This window comes from Hyla sarda, chromosome 1 (genome assembly GCF_029499605.1).
Source record: "Hyla sarda isolate aHylSar1 chromosome 1, aHylSar1.hap1, whole genome shotgun sequence".
NCBI classification, from domain to species: domain Eukaryota; kingdom Metazoa; phylum Chordata; class Amphibia; order Anura; family Hylidae; genus Hyla; species Hyla sarda.
This window is the reverse complement of record NC_079189.1, coordinates 370,394,481-370,408,482: the sequence shown is the minus strand read 5'-3', so window position 1 is coordinate 370,408,482 and position 14,002 is coordinate 370,394,481. Positions and strand designations below refer to the sequence as shown.

Below are 14,002 nucleotides of genomic sequence, written 5' to 3'. Positions count from 1 at the left end.
CAGAATCTAATTGTCCCTCATAACAATCTACTTGTCCAGGTACAAAATAACTTTAACCCAAATAGTATGTAAATAAGGTCTTTTATTAACAGAAACTTGATAGGCAGAACAGTATGTCACCCCATTTCCACATTAAAGGAATACTTCAGTGCAAAATAACACCCCCTGTGCCATTATGCTAACCGTGCCGCCCCCCGCTGATACCTCCTGCGCCATTTCCCACCTCTGAGCCCCCCGCGTCATCATATTCCCCCCTCTGATACCCCCTGCGCCATCATATTCCCCCCCCTCTGATACCCCCTGCGCCATTATAATCTTCCCCTCTGATACCCCCTGCGCCATTATAATCTCCCCCTTGATGCCCCCTGTGCCATTATAATCTCACCCCCCGATGCCCTCTGTGCCATTATACTCCCCCCCTCTGATGCCCCGTGTCATTATAATGCCCCCCCTCTGATGCCACGTGTCATTATATCCCCCCCTCTGATGCCCAGTGTCATATTCCCCCCTCTGATGCCCACTATGCCATTATATCCCCCCTCTGATGCCCCCTGCACCATTATATCCCCCCCTCTGATGCCCCCTGCACCATTATATCCCCCCTCTGATGCCCCCTGTGCAATTATATCCCCGTGTCATTATATTCCCCCCCTCTGATGCCCCCTGTGTCATTATATTGCCCCCACCCTCTGATGCCCCCTGTGTCATTATATTGCCCCCCCCCCCCCTCGGATGCCCGTGTCATTATATGGTAACCCCTCTGATGCCCTGTGTCATTATATGGCCACCCCTCTGATGCCCCCTGTGTCATTATATTGCCCCCCCCCCCCCCGGATGACACCTGTGTCATTATATTTCCCTCCATGATGCCATGTGTCATTATATGCCCCCCCTGATGACCACTGTGTCATTATATTCCCCCTCCCTGATGCCCCCTGTGTCATTATATCCCCCCCCTTCCGATGCCTCTTGTGTCATATTTCAGCCCAATTCCCCTCTCCTGTACCACATTATTTACCAAACCTCACCTCGTCTCTGATCCCCTGCTACCTGTCCTCCGGCCCCATGTGTGCTCCGGCAGGCTCAGGGGCTCGGCGGTCACTTGTTGCTGTACCGCATCCTCGGTCCGATCGGAGGGGCGCGTGATGAGTGACATCGCACACGCCTATGCCGGGACGCTGTCGTCCTGCGCTGCTCACTATAGGCCGCAGTGCACAGCTGCAGTCTATAGGAGTTTAGTTACAGGGCAAAATTGATTGCCCCGTTATATGTGAATTCTTTAGGCATTTAGCCCGGCTTGCCCGAAGCAGGGCTAAATGCCTGAAGAATTCACCTGCCCGGGCGATACAATTTCCACATCCCCGATACGTTCCAGGCAAATCTTGGTGCCAAGTATGGCTGTCATTGTCTCACAATCTCCCCTAGAACATTATTAAGGCATGAAACAGATGGATGTAGTACAGTATGTAGAAGACATACACCTACCAGTTCCCTCTAGTGTACAGATGGAAAAAATGAATCTGGTTTACTGGTCAATGTTTATCTGTGGGTCTACCGCAGAGAAAGAAAATGAGGACATCACTAAATCTCCTATTTGTTACAGTATTCATAGCAAGCTACATAAAATAAAAGCGCACCTATGTGAAGAGTATCATGCCGCTACTGAAGATAGTGTGCGTGTACTAGAGACCATACAGCATTTCTTCTAGAGAGTTTACACAAAGCATGCCTGGATAGTAACAACCTTACTATGCAAAACATGCAATCCCGCTGCCCTGCCCGCGCACACTATGAATCACTTGTGTCCAAGAGATGCTGTAACACCACAACAGGAAGCAAAGGAAATGAGTTGTGACATCTTTCCTGCAACTTGTGCCAGTTCCACCCTGCACAATGTATGATAAGAAATTGGTTTAAGAGAGCAGATAAGGTCTGTGTTGGAGCAGACATCCCTATTTATTGTACTTTAATACCTGGTCCCTTATGCCACCACTCTATATAGTATTACAGGTCAAGCCCAATCTAATATGGGAAGACACCTTTCCCCTGCAGCACCAACTTAGCATTAAAAGGGGTACTCTTCCCCTAGACATCTTATAGGGGATAAGATGTCTGATCACGGGGGGTCTGTCCGCTGGGACCACCCGCGATCTCCAGCCCGGCATTCTAGTAATCCGCATGCACGGAGTGAGCTCCACTCCATGGCGGATTACGATCGACAGTAGTCATCAGGCCTCCCCCCCCTTTATATCTCCTATAGACATTAATGGAGGAAGTGTGACAACCATGGCTGCTGTGGATAGGTAAAAAAAAAAAAAAATGTCTAGGAGTGGAGTACCCCTTTAAAGAATTACTCCCACCGTGTACGCTCCTGTGCATTACTCAACTGGCACTGACTGATCTATCTCCTAGACACCGACAGAAGCATAGGGGGGGGGATCCTAGCTATAGGAGCAAACTAGTCACAGGGGGTAACATACCTTCTGGAGGTGACGGGGGCAGTCCTATCTACAGAGACGGAAGTGTGAAAGACTCCAATCTGAAGACGACACCTGAGAGTACCTTGACATAACAGCACTGTAATCTACATAACAAATATACAAATATTGTGCATTGTTTTTTTGTTTTGTGTTTTTTTTGTTTTTTTTTTTTTAGAAAATTCAGTAGGGGTGCCCTGAGGGAAGACATTTTTTAGAGATGCGCCCCAAGATTGGGAAACACTGCAGTAGGGAATGACAGGTTGATATAGTCTCTGTATAGTCTATGCACAGGCCTAAGTCTACATATGTATGTATAGTTTGTATTAGGTGGAGAGGGAAATAAATAAGTAGTAGGGATTGACCGATATCGATTTTTTAGGGCCGATAACGATAATCTGCGACTTTCAGGCTGATAGCCGACAACTTATACCGATATTCCGGTATAAGTTAGCGGCTATCCCCCCCCCCCCTCCCCCCCGCAGATCAATGATTTAAAGCGGGCGCTTTAAATCAATGAACTGCAGTGGCTTTTGCGGGGCCAAAGACCGCCGCTGCCCTCTTCTCTCCCCCTGCCTCTCCTGGGGTCCTCCCGAGTCTAACCACCACCGCTGCCCCATCGCCGGTTTTATAATTACCTGTTCCCGTGGTCCGCGCTACTTCTGGCTCCAGCAGCGTCCTGTTACTGTGCGCACTGACGGTGACGGTGAGGACGTCACTCATCATTGCACTGCACAGGACGTTGCAGGAGCCAGAAGTAGCGTGGACCCCGGGAACAGGTAATTATAAAACCGGCGATGGGGGGATGGGGGAGGCAACAGGGCAGCGGCGGCAGCGGTGGTGGTCACGGCTGTGGTCTCTGGCCGGGGCATTATCGGCAAGTCAATTGCCGATACCCATAATGCCCAAAATCGTGAATATAGGCCGATAATATCGTCAAAAAACGATAAATCGGTCGATCCCTAATAAGTAGCTCAACTTACAATTGTAACCAACTTTGGTCAAATAAAAGCCAATTGCTGATGGTTGCTATGGACAACTGGTCAACTTTTCCTCTGCGCAGCTTTTGATAAATCTTCCCCATTGTGTACCGTTATGCTTTCTACCTGTGTTGCAGTGCTCTTTACCTACCATCCTGTACAGCAGTGCCATATGTACTGCAGTGATCTCTACTTGTATGTATTGTACTGCAGTGTTACCTGTACTAGATTTACTGTGTTAATGTCTATGTGGGCCAGGGTCAGCTGCAGTGCCCCACCTCAGTCAGTAAATGGTACGCAGCAATGTATGTATTGAGTCCTGGCATCAGGAAGAAGACCAGGGCCGGGCTCCATACATCACATTGCTACTTACTGGCTGGTGGCAGGACACCACCTCAGCCAGTGATTCACCGAACTGCACTGTTAGCGTCAACCCCTAGAAGAGGATCACCCCTGGGACCAGAGCAGCAATACCAGAGGCACTAGGGGAGTGTGGGAGGTAGGTAAAGCTTTTTTGTTTTATTTTAATAACAACATTTTTGTGCAGGAATTTTGACGTTTTTCACCCAAAATGCAGAATGCAAATGCAGAACCAAAATTTACCACTTACATTAAGTACAATGTCATGAAAAAAACAACCTCAGAATCACTTTAATAAGTTAAAGAGTTACTGACATAAGAAAATGAAAAAAAATAAATGCTTAAAAGGGGTATTCCGGCCAAAGACATCTTATCCCCTATCCAAAGGATAGGGGATAAGATGTCTGATCGCGGGGGTCCTGCCCCTGGGACCCCCCCGTGATCTCCATACAGCACCCGCATTCTATGCGGGGCTGCTTCTCCAGTCTCGGAAACCTCAGTGTTTCTGGAGACGTGATGTCCCACCATGCCCCCTCCATTCATGTCTACGGGAGGAGGCGTGATGGCTGTGTACTAGCCATCATGCCCCCTCCCATAGACATGAATGGAGGGGCATGACATCACGATCACAGAAGCCCCAGGCTTCCGTAACGCCGTGGCATCGGCACAAAGATTGCTGGGGGGGTCCCAGCGTCCGGGCCCCCTGCGATCAGACATGTTATATAGGTTATAACATGTATAGGGGTGGAATACCCCTTTAGAGACTGCAAGCTGTCTGCTTCTTCTCTGTGCTCTGAGGCACAGAATGGAGATAACCAAACCTCCCTCCCCTCAGATATTTGGTCCTTTTTTCATGGTCAAAAAAAGTCTGCTTTTTTAGGGTTCATTTGCAAAATTAAAAAGACAGAGACCCCTAGTGGCCATTTTTTTAAAACCCTTTTTTTCACATATTTAGCAATCAAATGAAGTATATCAGGAAAATACTTACTTAGTTTTTAAGGATGTATTAAAAGGAAAAAAAATAAAAGTTGTTTCTAACGACAGTAATGCTTTAAAGTGTCCTGAAGTTATCACAACATAAAATGGGACAGGTTAGATTTGAAAAATTGGCCTGGTCCTCAAGGGGTACTACACTGGAAAAAATTATTTTAATTCATCTGGTGTCAGAAAGTTAAACAGATTTGTAAATGACTATTAAAAAATCTTAATCCTTCCAGTACTTAGCTGCTGAATGCTCCAGAGGAAGTTCTTTTCTTTTTCAATTTCATTTCTGTCTGATGCCTCTGTCCATTTCAGGAACTGTCCAGAGCAGGATAGGTTTGCGATGGGGGATTTCCTCCTACTCTGGACAGTTTCTAAAATAGACAGATGTCAGCAGAGAGCACTGTGGTCAGACAGAAAGGAAATTCAAAAAGAAAACAACTTCCTCTGTAGTATACAACAGATAAGTACTGGAAGGATTACATTTTTTAGTAGAAGTGATTTACAAATCTGTTTAACTTTTTGACACCAGTTGATTTAAAAGAAAAGGTTTTCCAGTGGAGTACCCCTTTAAGGGTTTATCCGGTTGCGGTCTAAGGACGAGCCGGCTCGTCCTGACACGGCAAGCGGTATATGGTGCGGGCTCCTGGCTCGAGCCCGCACAATACTGGCCAGCCCCCAGCTCATTCCTGCAGCTGGGGGCCGGTGTTAAAGGGGTATTCCAGGAAAAAATTATTGTTTTTTAGATCAACTGGCTCCAGAAAGTTCAACAGGTACACTTTAAACATCCTGCTAACTGTCCTGCAGGCAGGTGCAGAAAATGGTGGGGGAAGGAGGTGTCGTCTTTGGTAAAATGCCATAAACTTGGCCACTTCCAGAATCGGATTTATTCACTTCACTAAAGAGAGTATGGCAGATTGTACATCTATTATTCCATTCATCTGCAACCTACAACTGTTGGTAGACCAGTTATGTAATAGAAATCAATATGATGAAGACAAAGTTTCACAGAAACAGCCAATCAGGAAAGCAGAAATACTAAGAGCAAAGCAGTACGAATGGCATGGTAACCTGCTATTCTCCATTTATAGCAGCGTATAAGATAGCTGCACAGCTACCATTGTACAAAGCCCTATGGTAATCAATGGCTACTAATACACTGCCTTACCACCATCTTCTATTCAAGGGCAGCCATACCAAGCAACAATGTTGAAAATGATCAGGAATGTTTTGTTCCTTCCTTACAGTTTCCATTGATATTTAACCCCTTAAAGGGGTACTCCGCCCCTAGACATCTTATCCCCTATCCAAAGGATAGGGGATAAGATGTCAGATCGCCGGGGTCCCGCTGGTGGGGAGCCCCGGGGATCGCCGCTGCGTCACTGCGCTATCATTACTGTGCAGAACGAGTTCGCTCTGTGCGTAATGACGGGCAATACAGGGGCCGGAGCATCGTTACATCTCGGCTTGCCTCTCGTGACGTCACGGCCCGCCCCCATCAATACAAGTCTATGGGAGGGGGTCGTCATGCCCCCTGCCATAGACTTGCATTAAGGGGACGGGCCGTGATGTCATGAGGGGCGGAGCCATGACGTCACGCTGCTCCGGCCCCTGTATCGCCCGTCATTACGCACAGAGCGAACTCGCTCTGCACAGTAATGATAGCGGGGTGCCACAGCGGTGATCCCCGGGGTCCCCAGGAGCGGGACTGTGGCTATCTAACATCTTATCCTCTATCCTTTGGATAGGGGATAAGATGCCAGGGGCGGAGTACCCCTTTAAATACCAGACCAATTTTATTTTTGCATTTTGGTTTTTTCCTCCTCGCCTTCTAAAAATCATAACTCTCTTATATTTCCATCCACAGACCCATATGAGGGCTTGTTTTTTGCGTCACCAATTGTACTTTGCAATTAAATCACTTATTTTACCATAAAATGTACGGCGCAACCAAACAAATATTATTTATGTGGGAAAATTTAAAAGAAAAACAGTTAAGCAATTTTTGAAAGGTTTTGTTTTCACGCTGTACACTTTCCGGTAAAAATGACATGTTTGCTTTATTCTGTGGGTCAATACGATTAAAATGATACCCATGTTATATGCTTTTCTATAATTGTACCGCTTAAAAAAAAAAAACTCAAACCATTTTAACAAAAATAGTATGTTTGATATTGCCCTATTTTGACCACCTATAACTTTCTCATTTTTCCGTATATGGGGCGGTCCGGTGCTCGTGGTCATGGCGGAGCGTAAATGTACGTCATGGTGCGTTAAGTACCACGGCATCATGTAGTACATTTATGTCCATTGTCATTAAAGGGTTAAGTAATAGCAGGCTAATCCTAGAGGAAGGATCTATTTTGAATAGAGGCTATGGCCCAGATTCATCAAACTGTGCGAGATTAAAAAAAAATATATATATATGTGATTTTCCCACAGCAACCAATCACAGTTCAGCTTTCACTTCACCACAGCTCTTTAGCTGAGCTGTGATTGGTCGCTGCTGAGAAATCCCTTTAAACTTTACCAAACATGTCTTCCCTATACAGTAACCCCCCCCCCGACATGCGATGGCCCCGACATATGATAAAATCGACATACGATGCTTTTATATGTCGGGGCCAGCGCATTAACTGCTATCCGAAAGCACAAAATGCTTTAGCTGCTGTCGGATAGCAGTTTAATAACGTCACCAGAAAGCGAGGCCTGGACCCTGCAGAAGATGCAGAAGAAGCCGGAGGATCGCGAAGAAGACACCGGAGCCCCTGGGACAGCATCGGGAGCGGTGAGGACCTGGTCCGAAGCGGCGGGGACAGGCGAGTACAGCTTCCTATACTTTACATTGCACGGATCCATCAACATACGATGGATTCGACAAACGATGGGTCGTTTGGAACGAATTACCATCGTATGTTGAGGGACCACTGTATCCTTTACAGTGTCTGAAGAGTATTCAGAATACGGTTCCCCTTGGTACCTACAGCTGTGTACTCCTATATTTCCAATCTAGACATAAAATGTATGATCCCCACTTTTCCCCAGTGGTCACAACGTGCCCCTTAATCATTTCTTCAGTAGTCACACTGCCCTTTATTGAGGAAAAGTGACAAGGACACCCCTAGTAGTCACAGTAGGAATCCCCAACATACTATCCCTTCAAGCAAAGAACACCTTGCCCAAAAATCTGATGGAAAGAAGGTTTCACTATAGTGACAGACAGGGATTCTTTACTGTAAGAGCAGTGAGACTATGGAACAACCTGCCACATGATCAATACAGCAGGTTTATAGGTTGAACTTTATGGACTCTTTCAACCTTGTAAATTATGAAAGTATGTAGGGTAGGTCTTCAAGTGCTACACATTCTAGTGATCCCTGCAGAAGACATTTTTGACTGCTCTACACAGGGCTCTTAAAGGGGTACTCCACTGGCCGGCGTTCAGAGGTCGGCCACGCAACCTCAATGCAAGTCTATGGGAGGGGTCGTGGCACCCTCTCATAGACTTGAATTGAATTGAGGGGCATGGCCGTGACATCACAAGGGGGCATAACCGACCTCCACAGCACGAAAACGGCATTCTGAACATTAAGTTCCGAACGCCGGCCAGTGGAGTACCCCTTTAACATTGGCTGATGGCGGAGGTCAACATAATACAGCTGCTTTGTGCTTTCTCTACACACTTCTACCAGGAGAGAGAGAGAGACTGAAGCTGTCAGTTCCACACATTCTCTATTCTGTGAGGGGAAGCACCGAGCAGTCACCAGGGCTGATTTTCTAGGCCATAGCGTCTGATCTAGCACCTGTCCAGTGCTGTAATAGAATGGACTAGATGGACTGGTGGCTCCAAATGTCGATAAAGAAAAGGAGAGTTATAGTTTGGATACAAAACCGTATACTCCTAGAAAAGCATGTAAAACAGGAATAGTGACTGCAGAGGGTGGGGAGGACAATGCATGAATACACAGGACAGTCATATCTTTTGATCATTACTGTAGATTGTTAGATGTTATTACAGTATGAGGAATACCATCCAACTTCCTTTTCTGTCTATAAAGGATCACTAAACCCATAGGGGGGAGATTTAGCAAAACCTGTGCAGAGAAAAAGTTTACCGGTTGCCCAAATCAACCAATCGGATTGCTTCTTTACTTTTTTTTAAAAAAAAGGCCTCTAAAAAAAAATAAAAGAATCAATCTGATTTGCTTGCTCTGGGCAACTTTTCCTTTGCACAGGTTTTGATAAATCTCTCCCATAGGGTTTCACCTGGAATACACCAGTGAGGCCTAATGTATAGTGGTGATTTAGTAGCACGATTAACCCTGTACCAGAACGTCATGAGTCCGCTCCCGTTCTATAACGCGGGGTCACGGTGTGGCCCCGCATCATGGTGGGTCAAGCCCGGCCTCTAACAATGGCCGGGACCCGTGGCTAATAGCGCTCGGCACTGATCGCGGTGCCGCGTGCTATTAACCCTTTAGACGCGGCCTTCAAAGTTGAACGCCGCATCTAAAGTGAAAGTAAAACAATGCCGGTTACCTCAGGGAGCTGTTCGGGATCGCCGCAATGAAATTGTGGCATCCTGAACAGCTTACAGGACAGCCAGAGGATCCCTACCTGCCCTGCCTCCATGCTGTCTGATCGCCGAATGACTGCTCAGTGCCTGAGATCCAGGCATGAGCAGTAAAGCGGCAGAATCATCGATCACTGGTTTCCTATGAGAAACCATTGATCAATGTTAAAGATCAGTGTATGCAGTGTTATAGGTCCCTATGGGAGCTATAACACTGCAAGAAAAAAAGTGAAAAAAAAGTGAATAAAGATCATTTAACACCTTCCCTAATAAAAGTTTGAATCACACCCCTTTTCCCATTAAAAAAATAAAAAAAACTGTAAATAAAAATATGTGGTATTGCCGCATGCGGAAATGTCCAAATTCTAACAATATATATAGTTACCGTATTTATCGGCGTATAACACGCACTTTTTAGGCAAAATTTTTTAGCCTAAAGTCTGTGTGCGTGTTATATGCCGATACACCCTCAGGAAAGGCAGGGGGAGAGAGGCCGCCGCTGCCCGCTTCTCCCCCCTGCCTTTCCTGGGGTCTAGAGCGCTGCTGTCGGCCCTTCTCACCCCCTGGCTATCGGCGCCGCTGCCCGTTCTGTCCCCCTGACTATCGGTGCCGGCGCCCCATTGCCGGCACCGATAGCCAGGGGGAGAGAAATGGCGCCGACAGCCAGGGGGAGAGAAGGGGCAGCGGCACCCATTGCTGGCGCCGCTGCCCCGTTGCCTCCCCCCATCCCCGGTGGCATAATTACCTGAGTCGGGTCCGCGCTGCTGCAGGCCTCCGGCGTGCGTCCCTGGCGTCGTTGCTATGCGCTGAACCGCGCGGCGCATGACGTCAGTGCGCCGTGCCATGCATAACAACGACGCAGGGGACGCACGCCGGAGGCTTGCAGCAGCGCGGACCCGACTCCCGGCACCGATAGTCAGGGGGACAGAACGGGCAGCGGCGCCGATAGCCAGGGGGAGAGAAGGGCCGACAGCAGCGCTCTAGACCCCAGGAAAGGCAGGGGGAGAGAAGCGGGCAGCGACGGCCTCTCTCCCCATGCCTTTCCTGGGGATGTATCGGGGTATACACGCGCACCCTCATTTTACCATGGATATTTGGGTAAAAAACTTTTTTTACCCAAATATCCTTGGTAAAATGAGGGTGCGTGTTATAGGCCGGTGCGTGGTATACCCCGATAAATACGGTAATTAAACCACGCAGTCAATGGCGTAAGAGCAAAAAAATTCTTAAGTCCAAAATAGTGCATTTTTGGTCACTTTTTATATCATGAATCCATCAATAAGTCCTATCAATGCAATAATGGTACCGCTAAAAACTTCAGATCACGACGCAAAAAATTAGCCCTCATACCGCCCCATACAATTTTAAACGTATTAATTTTCCTGCATGCAATTATGATTTTTTCCAGAAGTACGACAAAATCAAACCTATATAAGTAGGGTATCATTTTAATCTCATGGACCTACAGAATAAAGATAAGGTGTCATGTTTACCGAAAAATGTACTACGTAGAGATGGGAGCCCCCAAAAGTTACAAAATGGTGTTTTTTTTTCAAATTTTGTCTCACAATGATTTTGTTTCCTGTTTCACCATACATTTTTAGGTAAAATGACTGACGTCATTACAAAGTAGAATTGGCTGCGAAAAAAATAAGCAATCATATGGATTTTTAGCTGCAAAATTTTAAGAGTTATGATTTTGTAAAGGTAAGGAGGAAAAAACGAAAATGCAAAAAATGGAAAAACCCCGGGTGCTTAAGGGGTTAAAGGGGATTATCATCCCCCTTGACAAGTTTGCCCAGAAGCGGTGCCATAAAATGAAACAGATTTGTAAATGATTTCTATAAAAAACATTTTAATCCTTCCAGTACTTATCAGCTGCTGTATAATACAGAGGAAGAAATTAACTTCCTGAGTAGTATATATGTTTTATTTGTGTTTAAAAAAATAAAAAAAAGCTGCCACTAGGTGTCTCCCTACTTGTGTAGAGCACATCCCCCCCCCCCCCCCCCCCATCTCTTGCAGAGACTTTGGACTCCAGCTGGCCTGGCAGAAGTCCAAAATCAGGAAATGCAGTCTTTAGTGCTGAGGGAGTGTGTGCAGCCTTAGTCAATCATAGCTCATCTCACACTGAACTGCTTTGGGCTGTGTGTAGCAGAGTGAGGGAGGAAGTTCTCCCCTGTATGGCTTCAGATGATGTCTCACCTGCTGGTAACGCCCCTTCCCAGTCTGTGAATCTGACTGAGAAGAAAATACAGAGCAATATCAAGGTAGAAAAAAAAAAAAAAAATGTTTTTATTTGGCCAGCGAGCTGGGGCCTCATACAGGAGATAGTGGAGGGCCCCAGCGGTCGGACCCCCCTGTGATCTGAAACTTAGAAACCTAAGAATACATTTTTTTTAGCACTGGATATCTCCTTTAAATTAACCCTATCCTACCCCCTTATGTGAAGAATGGGATTTATGTTTCAAGTCCCATACAAGCATATGGAACTTCCAGTACCTTACTCCACAAGCTCTGCATCTCCTGGTGAATGTGTCAGTCACTGGCAAGCCGCACTGTTGTTGACATATAAGTAATATGTGAGCCAAGTTTCATGTTAATATCTTCAGCCGTTTGGAAGTGATGCCGGAACATACATACATTGGGGGGGGGGGGGGGGGGAGATTTCTCAAAACCTGTCCAGAGGAAAAGTTGCTGAGTTGCCCATAGCAACCAATCAGATCGCTTCTTTCATTTTTGAAAAGGCCTGTGAAAAATGAAAGTAGTAATCTGATTGGTTGCTATGGACAACTCAGTAACTTTTCCTCTGGACAGGTTATATATATACAGTGGCCCCCTCAAGTTACAATATAAATTGGTTCCAGGACGAGCATTGTATGTTGGGACCATAATTCTATGGAAACCTGGTAATTGGTTCTGAAGCCCCCAAAATGTCAACCAAAAATAAGCAAGTCCTTACTTATAATAGTGAGAAAGATCTGCTGGGAGCTGCAAATCACTGTCAATGTAGAGGACAGAAGCTTCTTCAGGGTCCTGTACAGAACACGCAAAGTCCTTAAAACGTAAAATGGAGCCGACCTTACCTGGAGTACAAAGGAGCAGCTAACCCTGGTAGTACAGAACAGGTAATACCTCTCTGTACTGTAGGGGGCGCTACCAGACACCAGTCAGTGCATACACTCCAGTAATACAGGTAAAGAGTACAGAACATGTAATACCTCTCTGTACTGTAGGGGGCGCTACCAGACACCAGTCAGTGCATACACTCCAGTAATACAGGTAAAGAGTACAGAACATGTAATACCTCCCTGTACTGTAGGGGGCGCTACCAGACACCAGTCAGTGCATACACTCCAGTAATACAGGTAAAGAGTACAGAACATGTAATACCTCCCTGTACTGTAGGGGGCGCTACCAGACACCAGTCAGTGCATACACTCCAGCAATACAGGTAAAGAGTACAGAACATGTAATACCTCTCTGTACTGTAGGGGGCGCTACCAGACACCAGTCAGTGCATACACTCCAGTAATACAGGTAAAGAGTACAGAACATGTAATACCTCTCTGTACTGTAGGGGGCGCTACCAGACACCAGTCAGTGCATACACTCCAGTAATACAGGTAAAGAGTACAGAACATGTAATACCTCCATGTACTGTAGGGGGCGCTACCAGACACCAGTCAGTGCATACACTCCAGTAATACAGGTAAAGAGTACAGAACATGTAATACCTCCATGTACTGTAGGGGGCGCTACCAGACAGCCAGTCAGTGCATACACTCCAGTAAAACAGGGGTTTTACCAGTAAAATGCCCATTCTGATTGGTCGGTTCTTCCAGCCATTGGCACGTTTCACAGATCTGGACTGTCTGTAGCATTGTATGTTGAGTCTGGTTTCAAGTTACAATGGTCCAGAAAAGATCATTGTATGTTGAAAATATTGTATGTTGAGGGATCACTGTATGTATATATAGTGGGCAGTCCTACAATGATTGACAGCCATAGACACAAGCTGTCTCAGTAGGATCACCCACATGACTACTTGTTTCCCAATCAGTGTGCATCCAGCTGCTGCAAAACTACAACTCCCAGCATGCCCAGTCAGCCATTAGCTATCCGGCATGCTGGGAGTTGAGGTTTTGCAGCATGTGTAGACTGGACTACCTCCTCAATGTGACAGCTTCCATATAACTGCCGCATTCTGGGGGTATTATTAGGGCAGCTGTATTACCTGGCACTGCATGCCACCCCCACCTTCCATACAATAGTCAGTGCTGTCATTCCTAGCTGGGAGTGGCTGTGATCGTGGAGATCTGGAATGGGCTTAGAGGGACATCCTCACCTCCTGCCCATCAGCACAGGCTATGACCGGGGAGAGGAAGCGACAACCCTGCAGTCAGCAGATCTCCAGGCCACACAGTGCGGCCCGGGTACCGCAGACTTATCGGTGCCGACAGGTGAAGAGGAAGGGGCAGTGCTCAGGCCTCTACTCACCTGGCTTCACGGGTTTGGGGGGCGGCTTGGACATGGTGTACGCGGCGGCACAGCTGGTATCCCGGGGGTAGATATCTGCTAATAGCCCGAGATGAGGGCGTCACTGCTCCGGGCCAGAATGAGGAAGTGAT

General features: G+C 46.8%; 1 protein-coding gene across 1 annotated transcript in view; it reads right to left on the bottom strand.

Moving 5' to 3' along the window:
* The window catches only part of OSTF1 (osteoclast stimulating factor 1), a 45,784-nt gene that overhangs the window by 31,747 nt on the left and 35 nt on the right, over positions 1-14,002 (bottom strand). The window contains exon 1 of the mRNA XM_056523296.1: positions 13,872-14,002. This exon is cut by the window's right edge and continues 35 nt beyond it. Coding sequence (XP_056379271.1) covers positions 13,872-13,905 — 34 coding nt within the window. The 5' untranslated portion in view covers positions 13,906-14,002. The remainder of the gene's footprint in view (positions 1-13,871) is intronic.